The 18,031-nt window shown below is 34.7% G+C and overlaps 4 protein-coding genes and 1 long non-coding RNA gene across 7 annotated transcripts; 2 read left to right on the top strand and 3 right to left on the bottom strand.

Moving 5' to 3' along the window:
- Positions 1 to 162: 162 nt before the first annotated feature.
- Positions 163 to 3,251, bottom strand: LOC140980652 (auxin-responsive protein IAA12-like). 2 transcript variants are annotated; one of them, XM_073446614.1, is made up of 5 exons: positions 2,647 to 3,251; positions 1,594 to 1,925; positions 1,041 to 1,161; positions 506 to 567; positions 163 to 412 (listed from the first exon to the last, which is right to left on the bottom strand). In XM_073446614.1, the coding sequence occupies exons 1-5, from the start codon at positions 2,919 to 2,921 to the stop codon at positions 363 to 365; spliced, it is 840 nt and encodes a 279-aa protein (XP_073302715.1). In that variant the 5' UTR covers positions 2,922 to 3,251; the 3' UTR covers positions 163 to 362. The 2 variants fall into 2 exon arrangements, with proteins under 2 accessions (XP_073302715.1, XP_073302717.1); XM_073446616.1 differs by having other exon boundaries at positions 1,594 to 1,922; positions 2,647 to 3,248.
- Positions 3,252 to 5,713: 2,462 nt separating this feature from the next.
- Positions 5,714 to 7,006, bottom strand: LOC140980655 (uncharacterized). Its single transcript, XR_012175988.1, has 2 exons — positions 6,888 to 7,006; positions 5,714 to 6,093 (listed from the first exon to the last, which is right to left on the bottom strand). It is a non-coding gene; the product is annotated as an uncharacterized lncRNA (long non-coding RNA).
- Positions 7,007 to 7,969: 963 nt separating this feature from the next.
- Positions 7,970 to 9,827, bottom strand: LOC140980651 (uncharacterized). Of its 2 annotated transcripts, none has more exons than XM_073446613.1 (3): positions 9,600 to 9,827; positions 9,067 to 9,161; positions 7,970 to 8,978 (listed from the first exon to the last, which is right to left on the bottom strand). In XM_073446613.1, the coding sequence occupies exons 1-3, from the start codon at positions 9,684 to 9,686 to the stop codon at positions 8,204 to 8,206; spliced, it is 957 nt and encodes a 318-aa protein (XP_073302714.1). In that variant the 5' UTR covers positions 9,687 to 9,827; the 3' UTR covers positions 7,970 to 8,203. The 2 variants fall into 2 exon arrangements, with proteins under 2 accessions (XP_073302714.1, XP_073302713.1); XM_073446612.1 differs by having other exon boundaries at positions 9,067 to 9,170.
- A 2,006-nt stretch (positions 9,828 to 11,833) lies between these two features.
- LOC140980654 (multiple organellar RNA editing factor 2, chloroplastic-like) lies at positions 11,834 to 13,501 on the top strand. The gene is made up of 4 exons (XM_073446618.1): positions 11,834 to 12,268; positions 12,387 to 12,484; positions 12,581 to 12,646; positions 13,122 to 13,501. Exons 1-4 carry the CDS (start codon positions 11,877 to 11,879, stop codon positions 13,262 to 13,264), a joined length of 699 nt encoding a protein of 232 aa, XP_073302719.1. The 5' UTR covers positions 11,834 to 11,876; the 3' UTR covers positions 13,265 to 13,501.
- A 2,763-nt stretch (positions 13,502 to 16,264) lies between these two features.
- LOC140980653 (uncharacterized) lies at positions 16,265 to 17,826 on the top strand. Its single transcript, XM_073446617.1, has 3 exons — positions 16,265 to 16,499; positions 16,788 to 16,852; positions 17,093 to 17,826. Exons 1-3 carry the CDS (start codon positions 16,332 to 16,334, stop codon positions 17,679 to 17,681), a joined length of 822 nt encoding a protein of 273 aa, XP_073302718.1. The 5' UTR covers positions 16,265 to 16,331; the 3' UTR covers positions 17,682 to 17,826.
- Positions 17,827 to 18,031: the final 205 nt, after the last annotated feature.

Genomic DNA, 18,031 nt, shown 5'->3' on the forward strand with positions numbered 1-18,031 from the left:
GTAGTTCATCTTGTAATACCATTAATTCTAATTTCAACCATCAGGTAAATATTGCCTAAAAACATGAAATAAAATGAGAAACACAACCACCTAGCCAACAGCTTGAAACAAAGTTGATCGCACACTTTTCATTCACGGAGATAGAATTTAGCAGCTTGTGAGTGTATAAAGATCAAAACTCAATCACGATATGTTTTCGTACTTACGATCTAATAAAAGGTAACCCAACTATATATACCTACACAAAAAGATCATCACTTCCGTGTTTTGTCAAATGAGTATTAGTAAGGTTTAAAAGATATCAAAACCAAAAAAGAAACGTGCACCAAGATCTTCGTTGAATATAGAGTTTCTTCGTCATCTTATAATCGTGTTGACAAATGTGTCCTGTTATTTTCATGGGACTTCGGAGCTGTCACCAAAAAGGGGAATGAAAGGACACGTAAACACAGGATAACATCCAGCGGGCATGGAAGAATCCAAAAAAAAAAAACCTTGTTCATACCAAGTCCATGAGCATTGGCTGTCCTCGTAATTCTAAGTCTTTTCACAGTGCTTAGAAACATCCTGATACAAAAGAAACCATAAGACCATCAGATGTAAACATAATGTTGATTACCAGCACCCGTGGTTCGGTACAAAAAGTTATATTTAGTGATAATGATATAACTTAAATATGGTTAAGCCATACAACTACGTGTTTCAAGTACTATACTATACATGTAGCCACAAAGAATCGGAGGGGCAATTGTCTTACTAATTGCACCAACTAACGACAATTGTAGGACAGAGCATTAGCAGTATACTAAAGTTGTAGCTGGTGTTAGCTGTTCAACTCAGATATCATAACCACGTAACAGCCCGCATATCATGTTTCTACCATCATGTGACATATACCGACACACACGATCATAGGGGCATTTGTTGAGTGATAGGTCTATTTTATCGGTTAATTGTCTATGCTACAAGAGTGGGTGAGGATTGTTATACAACAAGAGCTGTAAAATAATTAGAGAACATGTAGTTTTAAGACGTCTTACTCCCAAGGGACGTCACCAACAAGCATCCAATCCCCTTCTTTATCTTCATACGTGAGCATAAAGTCGGACAAACCACCCAACAATCTTGCAGGTCCTCTTGCTTGCTCCTCCACTTTTGATCCTAATAACAGTAAAACCATCGGTTGGTAATTTAACAGACGTGAGAGATCACCATATGAGTGTTGAAACTCAATAAAGAAAATACTTGAAATTAAAACTTCCGACCAAAGCTGGCACTTTTATACACTTACATACGAAAATTGCTTCAAGAATACAAATTTATTAAGATTCTATCCAATTTCCAGCTTCAGTAAGCTTGGTGATTACCCCTAAAATCATTACCCATGTAAGAAAATCACTAGTAAACATTTATGGTGGACCGAGAACTAGAATATGCATAAAGCTCATAAATACATTTTCGTGGTAGAAATGATAATTGGAACCCAGGAGTCAACATTGGATCAAACAAACACAGTAACTCGCAAGCTTTTGGAGAAAATTATTAAAAAAATTATAATACTTTATCAGAACAAATGAAAGCATAGAAAATTACGTCTTGCACCGACTCCTGCATTGAAACTAAACATGTTGTCGATTGTCAAAGCTAAAGTCTTGTAGCAGTCATGGGAATTCATGTCTACTTTTCTTCCAATAGGGAACCCATCCATGTTCACCTTCACCAAAAATGAAGCTTTTAAGGGTCGTTTTTGCTTCACAAAAGAGCAGCTCCTGCTGCTTCCAAAGTCGGTATTATCCACTACATTTTTCCTGCTTTTACATTTATCAACAGCCGGATTCAATTCTTCGGTTTCTGGCGATTTCGTATGATATACCAAACTGTTCATTCTGTGAGTTCTTATAGGAGGCCATCCCACAACATGACTGCTGCAAGCAAAACTCACATTAAAAGAATAATTCCATTAAAGGAAACATATGAGACATCTTTGAATCAGTTGCACTGATACAATACAGGTGTTTCCTATTAAATCGAAAACTATCAATATTACACTAATTCCCTAACTATCTAAGAATAAATTCCTCGGATAGAAATAAAATAACAAGATACACATAACAACATCATCAACAAACAAGGTGCAAGGGAAAGGTTACTCCAAGAAACATTTAATGGCCCGGTCGGGTGCCAATTCGCTTTACAATCCCTTATGCCGAAAAACCGAACATTTCTTGTCAAGAAGTATATCGCTTCCTATTAGGTACGAATCCAGGAAGTTCCAAAAGGGAATGATGCCAGTCAAGGCCATCTAATACATTGCATATAAAATTGTTTAGAAAAATTACATATAGAATTTCGAATTTTTTCATTGCACTCTCAAAAGATAGAATAAATATGATCTCATTTACTAGATTATGCAAGAATCAAGTGATACAAAAAGTTCTTAAAGAAACATCATAAAAATCGAAATCACAACATATATAAATCAAACGATCTTCACCATCTCTCATGTAAAGCACACCATTCAGACAAAAAAATCTGATCTTGCAAAGCCAAAATCTTAACATCTTAGTATCTAAGATTTCGCATAAAATAAACTTTGATTGACAGAAAATAAAAATAAAAAGTTTCCATTCAAAAAAAAGATTATACCTGACTCCAGAGCGGCCTGGAGGTGAAGGTGGTTCAGCTGTTCTTTTGGTGACAGAAGAGGAAGATGATGATGAAGCTACAGATGAAAAATCCCTAGCAGTCAAGATTCTTGCATACTGGTGATACCACTGACCTCTCGCCGCCTGGGCCGGCGGCGGCGCCAAAGACTTGGTCTTGAGCTTTCCACCTCTGCCGCGAGAGCCCGCAAGACTAAGTCCGAGGCCCAAATCCAGCTCAGAGTCATCCATGTACGAAGAAGATGCCTCCGACGACATCACGAGAACCTTAAACTGAGCCACTTGAAACTACTCCGCCTCCGCCGTCTCCTCCTCCCTGGGAATCTTGTTCTTCACAAAAAGATTCAGTTTTTACGCAAAAAAAATAATTAAGAATCCTTTGAAGTTAAACGAAATGTCGTGATTATTCGGTTTCTTTGGATTTTGGGTGAAGGAAAAGAAAACTGCGGAGAGAAGGCATAGAAGATGGGGTGGGCCCCGATTGTCGGCTTAATGCGCCTCAACAGACCATACAGTTCGCCCCCTTTTGAGTGGGGCCCACGATGGTACGATCAAGCTGCTGGTATTGTACCAACAAAGAACAATCAGCTTTGCGTCTTGCCTTGTACTTCCAGCCTCAACTGACAGTTTCTCTCTTTTTACACAAAAAAAATATAATTTTATTGGAAGGAAAAATTAAAGAAAGATTTTCTTAATTAGATTTTACATAATTATTATAATTAATTTTAATTTTCAGTTAAATTAATTTATCAAAATAAATTTTTTATTATAATAAATTACAAAAATATCTCCTATCCTTTAATCCTTATTCACCATCAATTTCTTCATCTCAAACTCTGTATTTTATTATCTCATCAATTCAGTGCGTACAAAGGCGGCCGCGAAGCACATTAATCTTATTTCTTTAAACAAATATCAATTTATAGTTTGTGCTCTGAATATTATAGAACTACATGTTGGAGAATCTCCTATGCTGAGCCAATTCATCATGTAGATAACCAAATAGATTGGTTGATTCGAGAAGAAGTTCAAGGAAAGGTTATTCTACCTCCATGTGTGAGGAGATCACGTGGAAGATCACGAATGAGAATGATACGATCCACGTGTGAAATATCTCGTATGTGTCGTTGCTCTACATGTCGTTCCATTTGACATAATAAGAAAAGTTGCAAAAATTATGCTCCAATTTTGACTTGACTTGATTATATATATTTAGATTTTTTTCAAATAGGATTATTGCTTCACTAGGATTTGGTTTTTTTATTTCATTTTTGCAATTTCTCGAATAATCTTATGAATTCCATGCATTTAGACATAGAGTGATGATAATTTGAAATAACTCTTTTGCCGAGTTGTATTTTTATGCGTTTTATTTTTTTGAAAGTTTGTTGTGCATACTCATAAACTGTTAGCATGGAATAAGGTAAAAACTTAATTGAGACCATCAAATTTTTTGTTTATATTTGTGTAAACTCACATTGATGTAATTATTACGTTTCATAACCATGGTGATTTACTAAACCCATACAACTATATTGTGACCATAAACATGCGTGCATTAGCTCTAACTCGAATCTTTTTAATTGCTTAAATGTCAAAACATTATGCTTCGATTGTTCTTCTAGCAGTAGAAATCATTATTTTCCAACCATCTTCATCTTAGTAATTGTACGTCTTACCATCTATAATAATTAAATATGTAATCGCGTTTTAAAATCAGACGAATGTATTAAAACTAATAATAATGTTGCAATTCAATCATTTCAATTATCACCCTAAAACTTCATTTGCAATTAATTTCGGTATAGATTCAAATAAAACGATTTTAGCTTGTTCGAAAATAATTTAAAAGATAAATAAAAAGTGGTCTGTCTCGTTCAGCGACTGGCACAAAAAATTAAGGCAATCATACACCGTGACCTGTGGGACTCAATTACCAAGTGGAACGCCACCCGATTAGGAATGTGGGGTCCACTTAACGAATCTTTCTGTGGTAAAATAACGTAAGGCGACGCTAAAGATCCACCCAACCTACAACATCAATATAATTTATTTCTTTATATAATATATCTTATTTTTACATTTTTTTAAAAAAAAATAAAAGATGTATTTGATAAATGGATTTGAAATACACGGAGTTCAATTACATTTTAAATGTTAATAATAAAATAATATATCAAATTTTAAATTCATATTTTATTTATTTAAATAAAGCTACTCAAAGCGAAATGAATTTCAAATGACATCAATATTGAGTGATTTTGAAATTAATCGTAATTAACACTAAACACTAATAAACATTATGTGGATTTAATGTTCATGATCTTATTTCTCTAAAACAACAAAAATATATTTGTATAAATTTTAAAATCCACGAACTTGAAATCCATCAATCCAAACGCAACCTAATATAATTTATAGTTTGAACTTACATGTAACATGAGTGGAATAATGAATTTGAAGTTTATGGTTTTGTTTCTCTAACATTACAAAAAAACATTTGAACATATTTGAACTTCTTAAATTTGAAATTCATTCATCCAAACACAACATAATTGATCCAGATATAGGGGTGGTGGGCATCTTAGGGATCCGACCTGATCGCCGCATTTTTGTTCGGGTATTTTGTGCCTATACGTTGGTGAATTTTTCGATAAACCAAACCGGACTATTTTTTTTAATGGTGATCATAACCTTAATAGTTTAATAGAATATTCTTTTTTGTTGTTTATATGATATACTCAGAAGTCACCCAAGAAACCCAATCCAGAGGTGGATCCAAACATGTGTTGTTGTGGTTTCAATGATCTATGTCAAGATCTTAAATCTTGTGAAGAACTGGTGTGCCTTCAATGTATAATTGATTATAGCGCACATATATCTATATCATAATCATAAAAAGAAAATGTGTGGAAAAGGACATGAAAATAGAGTTGGGAGCCACATTTCAAAATGGCTTTTAACACCAAATTTAGTGAGATTCTCATCATATTATATCTTGTCTAAATAAATGCTTTTAAAAAAGATGGTAAACTAAGGCACCTTGAAAATCACACAATGACGAGTCCATGTGACCATGTGTTAGTTAGTGTTCCAAAGTACAGATACGCACATCTTGAAATGAAAGGAAAAAAATACACAACCAAGAGGAAACAAGGATTAGTTTCAAGACAAAAAGACACTCGAGAAAATGTCCTAAACAAAAATAGGAAACGAAACGGAAGGCATTTGCTTCGGTTACAAAAACTTACTCACTCGAAATGTTTGAAGACAAGTTATTTCATCAAATGCCACATGTTCTAACTCAGGTGTTACTTCATCATATGCCACGGAAACCATTGGTTCTTAAGCGGCTGCTGTTGTCGCTTCCATTTTGGTCGCTGCCTCTTCCAAAAGTCCTTCCACCAGCCCCCCACCTCTGCCTCGCCCTCTTCCGCCCGATTAAGAAAAACTAAAAGCATCAACATGTTATCAAAAAACAATAGCCATATATATATATATCCATATGTAACAGTCTCATGCTTCAGACAGCATTAGTTACTTAATAAGCATAACAATGATAAACTTTCTGATTCATTTTAACAAAAAGTTTATTATAACAAGAAAGAATTGATGGGATCACAGGGGATTTCTTATATATTCAAGTAAAAGAAATAACGATTGCACTCTAATTCTTTATATAGTGAAGAGGAGTTTGAGATACTTGCGTCCACCACCACGAAATGCGCCACTATTCGGTCTCCTCTCCTCAATAAACACTTGCCTTCTGGCCAATTGAATTGGAGAAGCCTAAAAAAAAGGAAAATTCTAATCAGATACCAAATACATAGTTGACATAAAAAATAAAAATTGAGAGCGAAGTAAAGCTTCACAACCATATTACATCAGGCATCCAAAACTAACCATAAATAGAACAAATCGCAAATGCTGGTATGTATATGTTGGAAGCATCTGTGCAAAGATCAAGACATAAAGGCATCCCCAAGACCAATATTATTCTAAAGACTCAAATTTTACAACAATAACCTGCGTGACAGCAGGTTTGTCAAAAGACTGACTGGCACTGTCAAAACATAGAGATATGCAGACTAGGGGAGCGGTACTATGGATATCTCTTAAAAATACATACTGAGTTGGGTCAGTTCTCAAGGAGACAGGCATTCACAAGAAATTTGAGAAAGCAAGAAATGAAAATTTTTATCAGTAAATGAGAGATTTGTGAACCTTGATTGCGTTCTGAACACTTTGCACATCTTCAAACTCGGCAAAGGCATAGCAAACACCAGTTCCTGTTAACCATGGACGCATTAGACAATGAAACTACATTGCCACATGAAATCGAGCTGCCAATATGTTATTAGAACATCTCGTTCACACCCTACACTTGAGGGAGTCGCAACTTAAAGCCATAATAGAAGCCTCAATTGAGATGGACTTAGGTGAGCTTGAAAGGATAGCCAAATAATGCCTTCATACCTTGAGAAAATGATGCAAAATGTTCTCAGGAAATCCCCCTTTTTTCGCCCGTCTAGATGTTCCAAATAAGAAACAAGACTATTTGGTTGAAGGTTATTTTAGCAAAAAAACCATTCATGAACTTAGAAGAAAGCAGCTGATGGTAGAATGCTCCGCAGCAGCAGAGACTTGCCTTGAAGTTCTCTCGAAAATTGTAGGAAGTGGTGATCTTGGACAGCTCATTAGAAACTCTTCCAAATTTAACTCAAAATCAGCTCAGCTTTCCACCAGATCATATTTTTAATTCTAGATGAACTTGAATCCAACCACTTTTTTTTTATTCTTTTTCACAGGCTTTTTTTACATAGAAAATTTTCTGAGGTTTTTTATCCTAGATTAACTTGAATCCAACCACTTTATTTAAAAAAAAAAAAATAATCCCACCATTTATTTGGTTTTGCTGCAATATGTTATTTTTTGGCTAGTCAGCAGTTGGTTATAATATGCTTCTTGTAACTTCCGTATTCTTTGAAAACATTGGGTAGAGACTGACTGTGGTTGATCTATTATTAGTTCTACAGAAGCATACAAGATAACTGCAACCTTATGGCTTTATTTATTCGATATTGTCTCTTCATTTCACTGCAGGCAGAAGAATTCCCAGTGGAATCGGTAGTCTGGAATAGCTGGAGATCGAAAAGCTTGGCGTATATGCTCGACTTTCATAATACGAGGCTTGTATCTGGTGCCAGTTCGATTTTTTCTGCACCAGAAAGTCGATGGATTCAAATGTTTGGACGACTAAATATTTCAGCTGAGAAATTTTCGAGCTATAAACATAAACAAATTAATAAAATTCTGGACGTAATAAATACAATGGACAAATTAATAAATCCATTAAATCAACACACACATTTAAAAATACAAAATATCAATACAACAAACAAATAAAAGAATCCAAATGAATCAATCAAGAATTCACACACAGATACATCGAATTCGTTCAAAACAATCTCACAAGCTTGACAAGGGATTGTTAATCTTGGGCAGAGTCATGATTTTTGAGCTATCAACTATTGTCTCTCTTATCCTTTGGACATGACCTTTACGTCAGTAATGTACTCAATGCCGCTGGAACTAGTCTTCTTGGGGAGTGTGGATTCTGAGGAAACCAACCAATTCGAAAGGCTTGCATCCACAGCTGTTTCTTGATTAGAATTCTGGAATTGATCAGATCTTACACTGAGGGCAAATAATGATTGATTGTTCTCTTTTTGTAACTTCAACAAACATGTTCCTTTAGATTTTGCTGCTTTCCATTGTGTTACATTCTCCACAGGGTTCAAAACAGAATTAACATAATCACTTCTATTTCTTGCTTGAGTCTTTAATACAGGAGTGCTGTCTTCTTCAAGAAACTGAGTTTTGATAAAACTAGTCAATTGATTTTCTGTTCTTGATTCCAGTGATGGAATTAAAGTCGATCCAGACCACATTTCTTGGCCATCTGATATACAATCTATATCATCTTCATCTCCATAGTCGTCTTCTAAATCATCGAAGTCACTGTCACCGTAATCTTCTGCTTCATCCTCACTATCTCTGTCTCTGGCATTATGGTATCTATGATTCGGAGGATATAATACGATACATGATTTGACTGAATTCTCTTCTTCAAATTGTGGTTGACTTGAACTTCTAGGATTTAACTCCTTTTCTTTCTGAACATTCAGGTTACCCTCTGGTAGAGAATCGGTGCTTTCATAAAGTGAATAGTGCTCATGTGTAGTGATGTTTGCATTAAACGTAACTCTTTTTCTTGGGCTTGGACTCAACTGATCCTCTCCCTCCGGTCTATTTCTACAAACAAAATCAAGATAAATTGTCCAATCTCATGGAACAAAAGCTAAAACAAGCAACAAGTTTAGAAAAAGAATTAAGTGCTCACTGCAACTTGGTGACCAAGTTGGGAGGTGGCGTCTCTGTAAAGCTCTGCTCTTCAAGTAACAAGCTTTGCTGCTGAAAGCTTCGGACTTTATTTTGCTGCAGCAACTAATCATCATTTAATTCAGTTTACCATAAGAAACTAACATGTTCCTCAAAATCAAATAGTGACATAAATTTTTACTAAAAAAACATCAAGTAACCATGACCAAACTGCTGGATCAGCTCCAAATAACAAAATTCTGACATCCTTTGAAGAAACTGAGGGAATCAAATTTAAGAATCATTCATGAATCTCTCCTTATTTGGGCAAACTTTCAACTCACCCAACCAGAAAAAATCGAACTAGGAATAAAAAAACCCAGAGAGTCCGAAATTAATTACTCAAACTCCATCTCATCGTAGAAATCAACATACAAATAGGAAAGAATCTACACACATTATGAATAAGCACAAGATAACACAAACACAACAATTTAACTACTTGCTCCGAAAATTTCATCCGGAACCAAATCAAACTAACACATGGGTATTTACTTGCACTTGAGAATCCGCCCGTTGAATCCTCTGTTTCCGACTCCTCCCATCTTTCGCATCTCCAAAACATCCGAGAAAACAGCCCATCTGAACAGGAATTTTTGAAAAAATAATCCAAGAGGGTCTTCACATTTTGAGTCGCATATAGGGGGCAAAGGGAAGGCCAAACGGTCGAGTTTTGGTGGGGCTCTGTGGGTTAGGGTTTTATGTGTCTTATATTGGTTTGAATATTGGGAGTGACCGTTACGCTAAGAATTATAACAGCCTGTCTTCTCAGATCCCCACCCCCCCTATTACTAGAGCATGTGTGATTCACTCAAAACACACGAGCTCCACCTGTCAATTATATTAAAAAATTTATTTTCTCAAGGTTTATTTTAATATTAAAATTAATTTGTGCTAGTTGGTCACTTCATCGTTGTACCAATTTGTCATATGTCCTCCTCATCCTCAACAATTATGTTGTGTAAAATCATATATACTAACGTAACGCATGAATAACGAACTGGACATCTGAAAATTGCTCGTTGAGTTTGGAGCACCCCAAATGTTTGTTCGTCATTTTTTCTGGTATCATCTTGTCTTTTCTCAAACAACCTTCTTTTGGATCATCCGGGTAAGGAAAAGTCTTCACGAAAGTAACTCATTTTAGATATATTTCATATGTTAAATAATATATCTTTGTATATTGTGTAATTTTGACAGTGAAATTAATCTCCGAGACATTTCTTTGCAAGTCGTTATTGAATATCAGAGATTTGAAACAACACGATAATATCATTGTGTAACCCGTGACACCAAAATATGCATGTCATATCCACAAGTCTTAAGACACGACGGCTTCAAACACGATTCTTAGTGACTCGTGGCCTCTTGTAAACATGTCAATTTTTTCATTTCAGTGTATGCAGTCAAGGCTTTCCAACATGACAGAGTAGTCTTGCCTCTCATCATGTATTTGAAGAAGATGTTGAACATCATTAGCATTCAGCATCTCAAGTATCGATCACTAAATATTTCAATCACATATCTGCAAAACTCGAAGATAACTTGATGACATTTGATTCACCCATATGTAGGTCAAGATGGTCAGCAAGGACTCCATAAGCAATTGATGAATCACATTTGTTCATTTTTGTAGTGGTGACAAGCATTTTCTTCTCTCAACTTCATATTTCTGCTGAAAATACGATGAAAAACTCTCAAGTGCATTCACTATACGAAGAAATAACTTTCTTTGCATTCAAAATCATCTTCGAAATATTTGATATGGATACACCGAATTTATGAAAAAATATTTAAAAAAACCTTATATGTCCGAATTTACGATTTCTTTAGATGATCATTCTTCTTCGTCCTATCTCATTATTACTTTAATATGTTGCAACAATATTAAAAATTTAAAATATATTTCATTTTAAAATAGTCACATGGAGAATGTTAAATAAAATGCAACTTAGATTTTAATGAATTTATTACAAAATATTAAAAAAATAAAGAGAAAATGAGGGTGAGAGAGCCACCCCACGTTTGTCCAGGGCGTGCAACCCTTTGTGAAAGTCAAAAAAATTATAATTTGAACATTCAAATAATCAACGTTCAAATTAATGACAATATGGATGGATGTACATTGTTGTTTATAAAACTGATATGAGTATTCTTACAATCTTAATAAATTCCAATTTGAGAAATTTTATTGCTAAGTTTGGCCAAAATAATTCATATATATTTTTATGTTATTTTTATAAGAAAATTTTGAGAATAATGATCAAATTTGATCGTCGGAACACCGTTAGAGGACCATAAATGATTTAACAAAAAATATATGGCTAAAAATATCACAACCAAATAATCATATAAAATTGACATTTTGCCTCCAAAATATTCAATAGTTAAACATACAAAAAGGTAAATTGCTCGTTCAAATTTTATGATACAATAAAATCAAAATTTCTTGTTATATCCTGATTAAAACAACCAAGATACTAGAGCAACTATTTTATATTGCACTTCCTTAATAATTATAAATAAATTATTTAAATTGTACTGTTAAAAAAATAAAAATTCCAAATTTATATAGAAGTAAGTAGAATGGTGAAATTTTAAAAATCTAAAAATAAAATTTTATATTCGTGTAATATAATATAAACGATTAAAAAATGTTATTTAAAAAAAATTTATGGAAAAATAAATAGAAATTCGTCGATGCAAATTATCCAACCAAATATTCTTTCCAAACACTCACCCAATCAACACACACCACTCGGACGGAATAAAATGGCCGCTACTGCATCCCGATCAACCGGAGTGCTCAGAAGTCTCTTCTCTTCTGCGGCCTCCAGATATCTCCCCTTAGACAGATTATCTCTCCCGGTGTCCGCCGCTCGCTGCGCCGCAACTGCCGGATCTCATTCCATCGGAGGCATCAACCCAAATTTCATCCGGTTCAACACCATCCGATGCAGAGTTAATAGGTCAGGTTCGGGATATTCTCCGTTGAATTCCGGTTCGAATTTTAGCGACCGACCTCCCACTGAGATGGCCCCGCTCTTCCCCGGATGCGATTACGAGCACTGGCTTATTGTGATGGATAAGCCTGGGGGTGAAGGAGCCACGAAGCAGCAGATGATTGACTGTTACGTTCAAACGCTAGCTAAAGTGCTCGAAAGGTTGAAATTTTCTGCTTCCGCTTTTCTCATTTAGACACCAATGAAATTTTTACTTTTTCTTGATTGTGTATATTCTTTTGTGTTGTTAATGTGTATTTGTTAATTGGGATGGAGATAGTGAAGAGGAGGCGAAGAAGAAAATATATAATGTTTCATGCGAGAGATACTTCGGGTTCGGGTGTGAGATTGATGAGGAGACTTCTAACAAGCTTGAAGGTTTGTTCATCGATATAAGTTTTCGCAAGATTTGATTTTCGTTATATTTTTTGATTGAATTATTGCAAATTTAACTATTGAACTCGTGTTGTGCAGGTTTGCCTGGTGTTCTGTTTGTTCTTCCGGATTCTTATGTTGACGCCGAGAACAAGGACTACGGAGGTACATTTTCCTTGTCCGATCTTTTAACAACAGTTTGTTAGTATGTATGTGAAAGGCTGCTGCTTAAATGATTGTTTGATCTCATCTCGAAGTAGATATTTCTTTCCTCAAGTTTGGTTTGCTCTATCTGCGTTGTTCCCTGAATAGTCCTAAATGGTGAGGAATTTCTTGTCATTTGGGCAGTCGATAGAGTTTAGAAAACTGAGCATTCAGTGCAGTTCTTGATGACACGAAGATGTTTGCATAGTGTAGTGTTTAAAGTTTTGGGGTTCAATTTTCGTTTGCTCTTTTTACTCTGGATATTATATTTATTTCTTTTTTCAACAAGTAAGTTGGTACTTGATTCTGATCTCCCTCTCGTATATCCACACATAATGTGTTAGAAGTTTACTGTTGTCCGCGGCCGTTAACGTTATCTGTTATGCGTGAGTGTATATAAATTATCTGAATCTACGTGCCTTTCATGGTTTGCCAGCTGAGTTGTTTGTTAATGGAGAGATAGTTCAACGCTCACCTGAGAGACAAAGGAGAGTAGAACCTGTGCCTCAGAGAGCTCAAGACCGGCCAAGATACAATGATCGAACCCGATATGTTCGGCGTCGTGATAATATGAGATGAATGATTGTCATTGTTCCCTAAGTTATACATCAATGGCTTGTGTGGATTGTGGATTTTAGACTTTCCCTTAAATCTAATTGGCCGACAAACTAAGTGTTCTTATCGTATGTCTGGACAATTCTGAGTCAGTTGATACCTTTGGAACTAGGAACCAATGTGTAATTAACAGTTGTGCAGAAGCAACTGCAGTTCACCGGTTCCCTACTTAAAAGTTTGAGTCATCAATTTCGATTTTAATCTTGGAATCACAGTGGAAAATTGATTTTGGTTTTTGGTTCTGATTATATATAAAAAATTCCACAGGATTCACCATTTCAACAAGGGGTGTTTCCAATCTAACAATTTGTATAGTCTTAATTAGTGCCAAACTATTTGGAACCCGTTATGTAAAAAGTTTCTAGCCATGGTCGGCTAATCAAATACTGAATTCCCGTTATATTATATTGCAAAGAGTAAGTTAGATTTATGATTCTTGATCGAGATTTGTTTTGATTTATATTTTGTTTGGATTCATAAAAATGCAAAGCACTATGCGTATGACAAATTGAAAATACCTGAAAGTCGAGTTACAAAATGATATGCGCGATGACAAGTGGCAGTTTGTGGCGGCTAGAACTGCCTTAATAGAAGGTTTGTGAGTATCCGAGAAGGAGAAGCTATGTGACTTTTAGAAGGTATTAACTGGGTTACAGAAATGAACTTACATAGAGTCTGTCTACGAAACCGATTGTAAAGGTGTGGCTGATGCAGTTAAAGTGTATGCATGTGACTATTCAGAGTTTGGAGATATACTTGAAAGCTGTAGAGAGCTAATAAGTCAGGAGAATCAGTTTTCTATTTCCTTGGTTCGAAGAAAAGCAAATGAGTTAACTCATCTGGTAGTTAGAAAATGTTGTTTACACTTAAATCCATCTATTTGGCATGAGCCACCCTCATTTGTAGAGGATCGTTTATTGTACGATGTTACTATTTTACTTTGAGTAATGAAAAACTTGTTCTCGTTCAAAAAAAATGATATTCAATCAAATTTTTTTGGCAAAGAAAGATAAAATATCTAATTTTGTATTAAATTAATGTTGTATACATATATATTTATTTATAATAATTTGCGATAAATATTAAAATATTTAATAAATACATTTATATTTGAGTAGAGAGTTTTATGTGAATCTCGAAGTAAAGAACACGTGGCAAAAGATCTAAAAATCAGACTCTAAAAAAAGTAATACTAAAGGCTAAAGGTGCACATGAAATGCAAAAGAAGACATTATTTTATCTAATGATAGGAACCTCTCTCAACTGCACATATTTGTGTGATTCGGACATTTCCACTCAACTTTATAAAAAATCAGAATTTTATTTTCTAAAAATACATTTAAATGATATCTTATCCAATAACAAAACAGAAGATTAAAAAAAGATATGATTTATGATTGCCAATTTCGAAGATGCAAAGAAAATAATTGAGGATTAATTACAATCTTATCATATAATCGTTTTTCAATTTTTATTTGTATTGCAATTCATAAATGACATAAACGGGTATCTCTCCATGAATTAATAACACCATCAAAACCACGTATTTTATTTTTAATTAATAATAATAAATTAGTGATTTATTAATAAATTAATAGACGCACGCAATATGCCAATAAAATTTATGTAATCTCATTTGAAAACCATGTTTCTTTTTAGAGATTGGAATAAAAATAATAATTGTTGCACATACACACACACACACACACACACACACACACACACACAAAATTTGAATTAATAATGATATCAAAAGCGCGTATTTTTTAATATTGTTAATAATAATAATAACAAATTAATAATTTGTTGATATATGCACAAATCATGCACGTGTCGAATAAATAAGTAATTAATTAATAGACCATGCATTGCGCATGTGCCAAGATGTACCACGTGTCAATAAAATTTATGTAATTTAAACGATGTATTATTTATTTATTTATTAAAATTTACGCCAACGGGATAAATACACATACATACAACTTCCCGCACATATATACATATTTAATCTATATTGAAAATAAGCATAACACTTTTTTAAAAAATAATAAACATAATATGTATTGCATATACAAACATATATTTATATATTATACATATAATAAATAAACAAAATTCGAATTAATAATAACATCAAAATCGCATTTTTGTTAACTATTATTAATACTAACGAATTAGTAATTTATTAAGGGGAAGTTGGTGAAAAATCCCCAATCAAAATATTTTTTTGGGTTTACTCTCTACCCATAAAATTGTGTTACTATGTCATATAAAATGTGGTACACTTCATGTAGAAATGTGGTACTAAAAAAGTATAAAGGAACTGAACACAAAAAAAATCGACGGCTGGAGATTGAAGGCCAATTTCCCGATTTATTAACATATGCATGCGCCATGCACTGTCGACTAAATCAGTAACTAATTAATAGACGTACCAACTCCGCACGTGTCAAGGTGTACCAATTGCCATATGTCAATAACATAGGTATAATCTCTTTTAAAAATTGTAACGCCCACAAACTTTACAATAAAAGAAGTCTTTTATTATAAGGTCTTTGAACCTATTTTTTTAAATTCGGCATGCAGTCACAGTTCTCATGATAGTCAATACGATATTTACTTACAGAACTTCTCACATCTGGCTGTGGAGTACGTGTTTCTCCAGTCTCAAACCCAATATTTCTGTCAAGGCTATAAGTACTTGAATTAATTAAAACTAATTATCATAAGAGCTGTGATTGGAGGACATTATAAAGATAGGTCCACGAGCCTTACAAAAATGACGCTTTTTATTTATTAATAATAATTAAAATTTAATAAAATACACATATATATATACAACTTGCCACAGATAATAAGATTGAAAATAAACATAATAGTTTTTTTTAAAAAAAAGAAAAAGCATAATAATTATTGCATATACAAATATAATATATATAAATGTGGAATTTTGGATCTACATCATCGTCCTCAACGGCCCACTACCCCTTCGACCTTTGTCGGTTCAGGGGAAAAACCCTTCATTTCCGCCATGAGAATACGCAAGCACGCCAAGATTTCTCCTCTACTCTATGCGACGTCATCACAGGATACCGTAACTCTTCCTCAAGCGCATATTTGTCAGCTCAATCAATCCCCGTGGGACGTGATGAACTTCTCGCCGCCAAGACCATGTCTTCCGCCTACGTCACCGTCTCAGGTGAGTTCAATGTCCTCTGAGCTAGCTCGATTTCCCTAGGAGGTACAGATCTGCTGCACCCTTCTGTTATTTTTGTCAAATTTTTTCAGCATTTTCTGCCGTTATCCTTGGTTTTCTTTTAGGGTTTTCTTGAGCTCACCTTTAGGGTTCTGCTGAAAGAGCCAATCCCACGATTCAATTCCTTCTATTTTCTGTTCAGAATTTTAATTCCTTTGTGGATTTTGTCTTTCTTGCGTTATTATAGCATCGACGCTTCCATTTTCTTGACCCCGGAATTTTTTTCCGCAGGTCTATGGGAACGATTGTTTTGCCGGGAATGGGAGCTCGAGAGATTCTATTGCAGTAACTAGAAGGTAATGTTCTCAAATTTTAATTTAATTCACGTAGAATCTAAGTTTTCTCCAGTATTATCCTTTTACAGAAAAATCTCTAGGTTTCTTACTCGGCGCATGATTTTGGTGTATATTTCCACTATCAATTAGCTAAACTACGCTTTAATCATTAACTGAAATGTATCTACTTATATCCCGTTGGTTGCGATAGAATAATTAACTCTTATTTGTCTCCATTGCTAATATTTCTTTCCGTGATAGGGAGTCGACGAATAAAGCAACGAAATGCGAAAATTCCGGCAGCATCTCTGACAGAGCCGCGCCGGATGACACGGAGCAGGAAGCGTGCACTTCTCCGAAAGACAGTTCGATTATTTTGTGCTGCAAGACTGATAGCAAGTGCTGGCAATGCCGAAGAGAGGCTGCCAAAGGCAATTCACTTTGTGAGCACCATCTACTCATGTTTCGAAACTATAGCAATTATAAGTACTCCGCGCATTCTCCCACCAAGAACTCGGAAAAATCATCGGTGGAGACTCGGGGCCGGGGCCGCCCACGAAGCAAGAAGCGCTCGGCACCATCTTTGTCAAATCCAAACGAGTTTTATTATTATTCGGGTTTTGGACCGCGGTGGGGCAAGAAAAGAGGTGAAGTTAGCAAGAATATGAATGAAGAATTAAACATGCCGAATAATGATCTTGAAGATCATGACCAGGCAGCATCCTCTTTGTGCGACGTTGAGGATGATCGTCTAGACGAGGATGATGACGAAGAGGAGAAAAATGAAGAGATTGGAAAGAAAAGAGCCCGAAAACCGATCAAAGCTAGATCTCTCAAATCCTTAATGTGATAATTAGCTAATTAGTTTCGAATTGTATTGTAACTATCTTCCTATGTTTCTTGCTAGTTTTTGAATGTGGTGTTCTTGAATTTCGGTGTCATCGCTACTCTGTGTGCATACATTGTGCGCATTTTGTGGCTCAAGATTTATGTTATCCTTCTCAAACATGTGTGGGACATATGAAAAGTGTAGGATGGTAATTCCGTCGCCTATCATTTTCGCCTTTTATAATCACATTTGACTTATCCATAGATAATGCATGTTCATATATATCAAGTTTATAGTTAGTTTATAACGATACTTTCCAAAAAAATAATGTCATTTCAAAAATTCAACATGTGATAATGTAAAATAAAGAC

The sequence above is a fragment of the Primulina huaijiensis genome, chromosome 7, assembly GCF_012295235.1.
Source record: "Primulina huaijiensis isolate GDHJ02 chromosome 7, ASM1229523v2, whole genome shotgun sequence".
NCBI classification, from domain to species: domain Eukaryota; kingdom Viridiplantae; phylum Streptophyta; class Magnoliopsida; order Lamiales; family Gesneriaceae; genus Primulina; species Primulina huaijiensis.